A 10,453-nucleotide genomic window follows, 5' to 3' on the forward strand; every position below is an offset into this window, starting at 1 on the left:
AAATATATAATACATAAAAAAAATTCTCACAACATTATAATAGCAATCACACACCACCAACAACAGTAATAATAATAACAACAGTAATTTATAAAAAAATTTATAATAATAATAATGATAATAATAAGGATCAACTGGTCCTGTTGAAGACACTCATAATCTTCATCAAATCTTCATGACGCAGTTACTGTTAATTCCGTTTTGCAAGTCGGGATTGGAAAATCCCATTCGTCTGAGGAATGTATAAAAACAGCGCATCTCAGATACAAGCCAAATCCTTCTGGCCCTGGCAGCCTTCAGCATCAGCGGAAACTTGACAAGTGCTTCCCAGCAGCGCACCATGCCCTCTATATTCAGTAAGTAATTTGCAGGCTGTGGTGCGCGAGTTTCCTGCGTATCTTCCTCTTTTCATTCATTCATTCGTTCATTCTTGTTCTGTCTCCCCAAGCAGATGTGCACGTTTTCTCTGCGGTGATGCTGGCCGCTCTGCTTCTCTGCGCTTCCGGCGCTCCGATTGAAGACGGAAGTGTGGCCGGTGACTTCTCAGGTGAAGAGACGGAGGAGGCGCAGATGTCCACTGTCAAGCCTTTTAATATATGGAGGTCACTCTTTGACTCAGCTCAAGAATACGAGAAAGCGGTAAGGGCCTGCTCATTAACTATGATTAACAGGTGTCATCAAGTCCGATTGGGGTTCCCTCGGACCCCTGGGATTCTAAAATACTTCCAGCCTATTTAAGTTGTATTTTAATTCTTTTCTATTAGTTTGAGCACCATTTCCAGACTCTGGAGAATCGCGATCAAGCTTTGGACTCCCACACCCCCGCCTCTATCCCGAAGCACTGCAATATTACCAAGTTCAGAAAGGTGAGAGCTCCTTTCTCTTTTTCTAATGCTGTCACTAACAAAGGTCGGAAGGAGGGGTTGGGGTTAGTTCGATAACTCGGGCTGTTCTTCTCTCCTTTGTGCAGGAGACTTGTCTCCAGACGCTGGCCAAGGGTCTGCTCATCTATTCGGTTTTACTCAAGCACGTAGAGAAGGAGTACCGCGGCAGTTTGAACTTCTCCGACGCTCCGTCAAACATCGGCACTCTGATCGACCTGGCCGGCATGGTCAAAGGAAAGGTGGGTTTGACACGCGTCTTTAACTATCCTCCGAGGAAAAGTCAAATTTGACTTTTCAGCAGTCTCTTGGGTATTTCCTGTCAGTAATGTTAGGAAGACAGATAAAGTAGATTTACTTCAGAAAAAAAAAACAATCCACTACATACAGATATTAAAAGTAAAATTCACAATAAAAGGTGACTTCTCTACCTTTAGCTGTCACAAAGCCCAGTAACAACATTTCTATTGTAAATGTGAGAGGAGCAGAAGTGATAGGTAGCACAAAATCTCAATTAAATACATCACCTCTCATACTACATCACTGTTTCACCAGAATGCCTGTTGTCTTAGTACTGTCACATTTTCACTTCTGCGTCCTGTTCCTAAATAACACCTCATTCTACCATCTCTTCTGACCCACAGATGAAAAACAGCAATCAAGTCACACCGCTGACCAGCAGTGAGGAGGAGCAGCTTCTCAAGGAGGTCAACAGCCCTGATCCTTACCACAGCAAGTTGAACGCCTACAGCATCCTGAGAGCCCTCAAAGCCTTCCTGAGTGAGGGGAAAAGAGCTGTTTGTAGAATGGAAAAGCAACTGAACCAATCAGCAGATACCAGTTGTTAAAAAGACGAATAATGCTCAAATTACATTCAGTTATGAAATAATAACTCAGGGAAAACTGGATGGTTTTGACACTCCTACTTTCTCAAGATCATAACCTCCTCTGGGTACAGCAGGCCCCACAGCAACATACTGTGTATGTAGAATCACCTGCTGTGCTATTCTTATTTATCTTATTTATAATTGGTAGAGATTATTTATTAGAGAAAAATCTATTGTGCAGGAGAAATGCAGTGTAAATACAATTTGCACTGTACTTGTAATTAGCATTTCTGGTGCTGATTACTATTTATTGTTAAAGAATTTTACAGTACAGTGATCTCTTATGTAACACAACTGACTTTATTTTTTTGCATATGCTGAAATAAAAAAAAAAATCATTTGCATAAAAAGCAAGGACTTATTCTTTCCCCAACATTTCACACATTTCAACGCAGCAGCGCATTCTGCAAATGCATGAATCTTGACACTTAGATTTAGATCAGTCAACTCAACACATTTATATACACACATTTAAAGGTGGACGGAAAATGTTCCCGTTAATCTATGACTATGACTCATCATTACCATGTAAGATTGATACATTTGATATATCAAAACTTTATAATTGCTCAGTAAAATATTTGCTATCAGTTTCTTCTGCATGAAAGCGACTGGATTGTTTATATTAAGGAAGAAAAGAGTCGTTTCTTTGAGGATTTATTTTCAGAAATGTTAAATTACAAATAAAAACTAAGAAAAAAACAGGAAACAAACATCAGTGCTTCGCATTAACAAAAAATAACCCTCCAACTGATAGTCCAATCAGCGTGTATTTCAAGGGACAAACCTGTTCACACATCTCTGTACATGTACCATAGTTACAGACTACATGGAAATGGATAACATCCAATCAATACTTTACAGATAGTGAGAAACAATGTACAAATGTCATCTGATCATTATTATTTTTAGAGGGGAAAGCAAAAGAAGTCCATTTCGTCCAGTCACAGGTGGGTCACATGGTTTGGTTGATGGTTAGGGATTGGTCGTGTGAAGATGTTCCTCAGCCCCAGAGCAAGCTAGAAGACAACAAAGAAAATCAATATTAAAACATCCTTGGAAATATGTTACTGACATAGTGAGGAAATAATAGTGTGATGTATTAACAGCATTGCCAATATATATATATATGTATAAAAAAAAACATGCTTACAAACGTTATCACAACTATCACTATGTAACTATGTTACATGGGCCTGTACAACAATTTTGAGTTGTACAGGATGTTGTTTAGCGCAGCTCAGCAGAATGCAGTGCATTTAAAAAACAAACAAACAAACAAAAAACCCCACATCCCCCCATGGGATGAAACAGTTAACCCCCTTTTCCATTAGTACATACTTGGATTGACTCGCCATGGATCGGCCACGACTTGACTGGTTTTCCTTTATATTCAGTACTACGCAGCGTGTGTGGTTGTCATCACAGCAACGCATCAAAGCGTCCCGCGATGTAATTAACATGCAAAACAAAGGCTATTTAAAAGGTGGATGTCGAGGCAAGAATAAACCTACTGCTCGGTCCGTGGCTTTTTGTCAGACTCCATCGAGTGACGCTGCTGACCAGCCAATCGGTGGTATACAGTCTGATGATGTCACATTTTAATGTGTGTTTGGATCGTTGGAACCCGGGCCAAGCAGGTACTTAAAAAAAAACCCAGGTATTATGACCTAATGGAAAACCCTGTAAACCATGGCGAACGGTGCCGAGTCGATCCGAGTAGGTACTGATGGAAAAGGGGCTTTAAAGTCCTGGAAAACAAACAAAAAAAATTTACATCTCATGATTTTAAGATAATCCACTAAAATGCAAAATAGAGAATTTTGCTATCATACCACTTGTACATCATGTTTAAATGCTTTGCAGAACGGTGCAAAAGTCTTGTGCCGACTCTCATTTCTTTATATTTGACTTTCTTGTAACTTTTTTAAGTGGTGTAGAGCAACAGTTCTCCAAGTTTTTTGAAAGTCTTTTAAAGTCTTCCTTGGACATAGGTTGCTTTTTTCACTTATTCTCAGTGCCATCCCTGTACCTGACCAGCATCGTCATACATGCTAAAAAAGACACTAAATGTACATGTTAATTTCTAAAATATTGAAAACAATGACCACAGCTTAACTAAAGTCATAATTTCATATTGAATTATTTGCTTGTTCTCATATTTAAACAAAATCAAATCTCTATATAAAGTAAAAACAAACACACTGATATTATTAGCAACGGGCTGTTGAGACTGGGGAGGCGGAGGAGGCGCAACAAGCAGCTCAGTTTCTGGTAAATATAGGTTACCTTTTTTCCTGTTTATCTATACTGAGATAACAGATGATGCAATAGGTTCTTAAAAAAAAAAAAAAAGAAATTAAAAAAACAGAAATAAAAAAGATAAGAGATTCTTACAGGACTAAAAATAGCCTCACATCAGTATTCCAAGGCGGGTATTAAGACATCACACATCCTTTTCTCTTCAAGCTATCATTCAACTTTGTTAAATGGGCAGTTTTACTTAAAGAATGAACTGTTTTGACATATAATGTATTTTCATCCTTATGTACATGGTCTAAGTGTACATGAATAATCCCTACAATGACCCTACTTCATGAGACTGGACATAAATCTTGTTGGTCAGGAGTTCGCGCCCCCCCCCAAAAAAAAAAAACCCCCGATGTATTATTTGACTTTGGATCTAGGAGTAGGATGCTTTATTTTATTACACATATCTCAGACCGATTCGTCTTACCTTAAGAAAGTAGGTTCAGGCATCCCTGGATCTGCTCCTCGTTTGAAACCTGTAAGTCAAAACCATAAATAAGAATTACGAGGTGATTCTTGTAAGGCACGCTCAAATGTACAAGACACCAACTAACAGTTTTGAATTTCAGTGCAGTCCTCGTGTGCAATATTTTTCCCCACACAAAACCACATTGTACCCCTTGAACATAACTTCTTTTGTACACTTTATAATGTGTAAATAACTCATGTAAAGTGCACTATTCTACTGCTCAGCTCCATACCATTTAGGTTTATTTTCACTTGAATGTTAAAGCTCAAATGAGTGGGGCTCGATTAGTGCTGAAGCGCTGGTGCACACATGACAGAGGAAAAGAGAATATATCGAAACTTTAAAGATGAGAAAAGAAATACGATGATGGCAAGATCTAAACATAAATCCCCCTTATTGAAAGCATTTTTTTGGGGGTGGGGGTGGTCCCTCAAATTTGGAGATATGAATTTGAGCACCGGTTTTACTCATATTGTGGTTTATAACTAGTTTCGAGCCACAATGAGTAAAAATACTGTCCTGTTGAGAACTAATGAAGCAAATCATTTGCTACTTCAGTGATTACAGTGCGTCAGCAGAATGCAAACAGACCCAGCAAAACATCCTGCTTTCATTAAACTAGCTTAGATCAGATCATTCCACAAGCAGCAGAAGACTACAAATTCATATCCCCTGATATCAATACTTCTGCCTTCATTTAAAGTCAAGGAAGTAGTTGAGCCTGACGCAAGACATTCTCCAAAAAAAAGATAAGAGGATCCCAGAAGGCGAAAAATAGCCTCCTGTTACCACTCTCCTAATATCAAGGGTAAAACCTGATTTCTTTGGCTGTTTTGTTTAGACCCGTCAGGTGATCACTGTGTCTAAGTTTAATTACATACGGGTGTATCAGAATCGATCGTGGCTCAAGAGTTGGGAGTTCGCCTTGTAATCGGAAGGTTGCCGGTTCGAGCCCCGGCTTGGACAGTTTTGGTCGTTGTGTCCTTGGGCAAGACACTTCACCCGTTTCCCGGTGGTGGTCAGAGGGCCCGGTGGCGCCAGTGTCCGGCAGCCTCGCCTCTGTCAGTGCGCCCCAAGGTGGCTGTGGCTACAACGTAGCTTGCCAACACCAGTGTGTGAGTGTGTGTGTGTGTGTGTGTGTGTGAATGGGTGGATGACTGGATGTGTAAAGCGCTTTTGGGTCCTTAGGGACTAGTAAAGCGCTATACAAATACAGGCCATTTATCCAGTGCAAAGTCAGAGTGATTGTTTCCATGTGATAACAGAACACGTAGGTGTCCGGTGAAATCGTCACCAACTTTACAGCTCCTGTATGCTTCGACCCCTTCAGCACACTCGCCTTAACCAATGTTTCTGATCCAGAGTGTCCTGATTTGAGCTAAGTGCAGGAAGGTATTCATTCGTGTGTGAAACCGGGATGGGCCACGTAGCCTTCAAATTACATTACGATATTTCAAGAAAGTTTTCCGTAACAAGATTTCTGAAATGTAGAAAAAAATTTTTTTGCTCCACTTGCAGCTTGCAGGCAGCAGCAATCACAAGTGGAAGCAAATGATAGACATTTCCCACTGAGCTGTCATTGATGACACACTTCCTAATCTGAAGTGTGAATTTATTAAAAGAAGGTGCCGATAGCATCCGCAGCAGTATTATGGTGCAACACCAGTGACACAGCCTAAGTTAAATGTAAGCACAAAAGCAGCCCGTGATGCTGATCCCCTACAACCCATCCAGAATTCGGGCTCCCACAGAATGTCTTCTGTATGCCACACAGCCAATCAATTACAGACGCTCCTGGCATCAAGAGGCCACATCTAAAGGTCAGTCTAAGGTTTGCCAGTGAACATCTAAATTATTCAGAGAAGGTTTAGGAGAAAGTGGTGTGGTCGTCAACTCGACCTGCTGTGTTTGGAGGAAGAAAAATGTTGAGTATGAAGCAAAGAACACCATCCCCACAGTCAGGCACAGAGGTGGAAACATTATGCTTGGGGATGTTTTTCTGCCAAGGGTACAGGACAACTTCACTTCATTGATGGTCCAATGAACAAGGCCATGTACTGTAAAATCATGGAAAAGAACCACCTTCCCTCAGCCAGGACACTGAAGATGAGTCGTGGGTGGGTCTTCCAGCATGACAATGACCCAAAACATTCTGTCAAGGCAACAAAGGAGGGGCTAAAGACGCATATTAAGGTCATGGAGTGGCCTAGCCAGACTCCCCCACTGTCAAGTCCTGCTTTTCCACCATGTAACTACTTCAGTTTGTTTCACAACACCACTTGCTCTTCCTGTCTTAACTAGTGATCGCTCCAGCAGTGCTGTAAATGGTTTTCCATTTGGGTGGTACATCACCAGCTGCTAGTATCTCCTTTGTAGCCTCGTAGTGCATATCGACTATGTTTTTGCCTCAAGTGGTGAAACACGTTTGCCTCTTTCAGTTTTCTTGTATCTTTTGCAAAGATGTTGGAGGCTGTTGAAGTAGCCCCATGTTTAGGCACCAAATTGTCATCAGAGGCTGACGCACAACTCTTGCTCTTGCGTAATATTATCTGACACAATATATGTGGTATAGCCATAGCGTGAAAACATTCATCATTTAATATACTAGTTGTTTAACTTGCTTGAAATATATAGAAAATGGTGGTAACCCAACAGCAGCATGTATTTAATTTAAAACTATTCTTCCTCAAGTAAATGAGTTGCACATGCAGAAAAGGCTCAGCAAGAGGGAAATGAGAGAAAGTGTGACATCACTGTTGGTGTTTCCAATATACTGAGAGGAATCTCTTAAGGCGTATGGTCACACATGCACAAGTCTCAACTTCCCCCACATAATCCAAACCACAGCCATGCAAAAGTTTCAACTTCCCCATCAAAGCTCCCAAATACAGTGATGCACAGGCTTCCCCAACACTCCTTCAAACCACATCCAGCTATTTCAGGATCACAGAAATGTCTGAAGAAAAACTGTTTTGAATCTACTACCACAGGGACGTGTTACCCGTAAGGCACACAAGGTCACAGTTTACATCACTAAAGCAGAAGGGAACTCAACTCGCATAGTCAGCAAAGTGCTGCAAACAGAATGATATGCATTTGTGGCGGAGGTGGGGGCACAACATGGGAATCCTAGCATGTTAGCATAAACTTAACTTTCAAAATAAGAGTGAAGGGACTGTCCACAAATTTAAAAGAATAAAAATTAAAAATAAATATGAGTCATAAAATATACCAGGGGTCTGTTAATTTACTTGGGCAGGCCACCCAATCAACTCTATGTGTGGTAAATGCCATGATAAACCATCATCCTTCCCTTTTTCTAAAAACCTCAAGTAGGGTTCCACCGCTGGCGTTATGTTTGCGAGTGGGCAACAAATAAGAGCCAATATTGGCCTATACCAGATATATCAATATCAGTAAACTTGCCGTTTTGGGCAATTTTGAAATCTTATTGATTTACATACAGACAAGCGATGTGTTTTGGGTCTTCTTGTAAGATAAAGAGATAACCTTTCGCCTTTAAAATTCAGACCCCGTTTTGTTGCTGACTGCTTGAGGGCTTTTGGGTTGTTGTTTTTAAAAAAAAAAAAAAAAAAATATCGCTCATATTTTCTTGGCCTGCTTTGCTTTAAAATTCAGAAGAGACATTTATATTTATATTTATATACGGCCTATGTGAATATATGTTACACGTGTTTAGAGCAGCTCTACATCTCCATACCTACTTTTCCTGCCTTATCAGCACTGGTTTAAAAAAAACCCAAAAAAACCCACCAAAGGCTACGTTCACACTGCAGGCGAAAGCGCATCAAATTCGACTTTTTGACCCTATGGGACCCATATCTGATCATGGTATAATAGTTTGAACAGCACAAATCTGATATTTTCAAATCCGACCTAGGTCACTTTCGTGTGTGGTACTGAATCCGATACATATCTGATGTTTTAGAAAGTGACTGCTGCTTGAATGGTCGTGTCACATTACATCCGTCTTTTACGTCACTGACACAAGACAGACGCCAATTATCGGCGCCGGAGAAGCGCCCGAACACTTCCTGACCATCTAGTGTAGATGTTAGTGAAACTGTTGGGAAGACAACATTGGAGAAACGTTGTTTTATTTGTACTGTATAATCTGCAGATTCTGACAGAAATCTGCAACTATCCTTTGAAGCACCGCTCCTCACTAAAACAGCAATAGGGATAATTATTAGGCCATATGTAAATAACTTTATAATTTAAAGCAAAATTAGGAAACAAAGTCCGAAACAAGTCTTTATATTTAGGGCCATCAGTCAAACAATACTGTTTGGTCTGGGTCTGAACAGAGCGTGTTGTGTGTGACGTCTTCTTTTGCGCATGCGGGCCGCTTGAGGGTTCACACTAGAGCACGTTTTCTGTCACATTTTATTTGTAGTGTGAACAACCAGACTAAAAAAAAATCGGATTTGATCAAAAAAATCGGAATTGAGTATTAAACTAAACTACGCTTCAAATTTGATAAATGTCGTCATTAATTCCCTCTGACTTTTGCTATTTGGCTTCCACCACGATAAAAATCTCTCTCTGTACTTCAAGAACAGCTTCCCATCTCAAATCTCTGTTTTCAGCATTATTCATTTGCTTATTACCCACCTCGTACCAGAAAGCCTAATTTCTGATGTTCAATACTGAAGAGAGACATATTTTTTTATAATTATGTAATATTGCAGAATATTTTAAAGGTTATCTGCTATAAAAATCCAGGCCAGGAAAATCTCCTTCATGTTTTTCTGTTTTATTCTCAGTTACTTTGACACAAAGGTATCTGCTTTAATGCTCACGCCTCTGATAAAGTCTCACATGTATCAGTACTGATAAATGATCAGAATTATAATATTTCTGTCTATCTGAGGCAAAACTGATTAGCCATACAAATCCATAGCATGAGTTCATGCTACAGGAGTTCCTCTACAACGTACAGCAAAGCCATAGCTGATAGACTAGAGACACTTCAGTTTTTTAAAAATAAAACTGGGGCTCGCAACATTTTATTAATCATGTTATGTTTGATATGCTGTTTTAACGAGGGCCCCAATACAACACGTCAACCTCACCGGGACAGAAGAAAATACAGTTTAATGCTAAGAAGCTGCGCTAACCGGTTAGCATTAGCATCATCTCGCCGCATACCCCTCACTCCTATTCGGATACTGACCGAGGTACAGCACGGTTGGAATAAAACCCCATCGGATGACAAACTGGCCGCACTGGAACAGCTGCTGCAGCCGCTGTTTGCTCTCTTTGCTCAGTTTAGCCATGTTATGATCCCGAACAGACAGTCTCGTGCTGCTTCCAAGGGCAGGAAAAAGGAAGTGACGTTGAAGAGCTAAACACTTACCTTCTCCAGCTGTCATAGGACGCCTCCTTGTGGATGGGCGTGTGGCGGCGGCTGGTTGGAGTTTACATGCTAAACTGCCACACTTTAAGTTTAGAAACAGATAGCATGTTCTCGATGAGATGATTTTACTGATTATGCCAGTTTTCTTTAAGCGGATTTGGCTTTAATTAAAGCCAAAACTTTATTAAGTCAATAAGACCGTTTAACTAACATTAGGCCCTCCCAGAGTCAATAGTTTGGAGCAATGTTCTTCTCCACTGTGGATGTAGACAACCATAAAGATCAGCAGAAAGCAAATCACATCACACACATGGTTTAAACTTATATACTGTACCTATGGAGCAGTTTTGCTAGAAAAAAATGGGAGCAGTTATTTATTGACAGATGCACAAAATCCTAAAGACACACTGAAATACAGTAAGACAGGCAAACAGAGCTTGAAAGTCAATATCTTGTACTAGGACCTTTATTCTTTAACACAGCCTAGACACTGAGGCAAGCTTACTTGTCCTTTCTTGAAGTAGTC

The 10,453-nt window shown here is 40.3% G+C and overlaps 2 protein-coding genes across 3 annotated transcripts; one reads left to right on the forward strand and one right to left on the reverse strand.

Annotated features, from left to right (window-relative positions):
* Positions 1 to 289: 289 nt before the first annotated feature.
* Positions 290 to 2,291, forward strand: LOC309698648 (interleukin-6-like). 2 transcript variants are annotated; one of them, XM_082521233.1, is made up of 5 exons: positions 290 to 356; positions 449 to 639; positions 765 to 866; positions 971 to 1,123; positions 1,526 to 2,291. In XM_082521233.1, exons 1-5 carry the CDS (start codon positions 341 to 343, stop codon positions 1,727 to 1,729), a joined length of 666 nt encoding a protein of 221 aa, XP_082377359.1. In that variant the 5' UTR covers positions 290 to 340; the 3' UTR covers positions 1,730 to 2,291. The 2 variants fall into 2 exon arrangements, with proteins under 2 accessions (XP_082377359.1, XP_082377360.1); XM_082521234.1 differs by having other exon boundaries at positions 291 to 356; positions 452 to 639.
* A 121-nt stretch (positions 2,292 to 2,412) lies between these two features.
* On the reverse strand, positions 2,413 to 9,900 carry tomm7 (translocase of outer mitochondrial membrane 7 homolog (yeast)). Its single transcript, XM_082521240.1, has 3 exons — positions 9,745 to 9,900; positions 4,506 to 4,554; positions 2,413 to 2,787 (listed from the first exon to the last, which is right to left on the reverse strand). Exons 1-3 carry the CDS (start codon positions 9,845 to 9,847, stop codon positions 2,772 to 2,774), a joined length of 168 nt encoding a protein of 55 aa, XP_082377366.1. The 5' UTR covers positions 9,848 to 9,900; the 3' UTR covers positions 2,413 to 2,771.
* Positions 9,901 to 10,453: the final 553 nt, after the last annotated feature.

This window comes from Aulonocara stuartgranti (genome assembly GCF_965226115.1).
Source record: "Aulonocara stuartgranti genome assembly, chromosome: 22".
Classification (NCBI taxonomy): Eukaryota; Metazoa; Chordata; class Actinopteri; order Cichliformes; family Cichlidae; genus Aulonocara; species Aulonocara stuartgranti.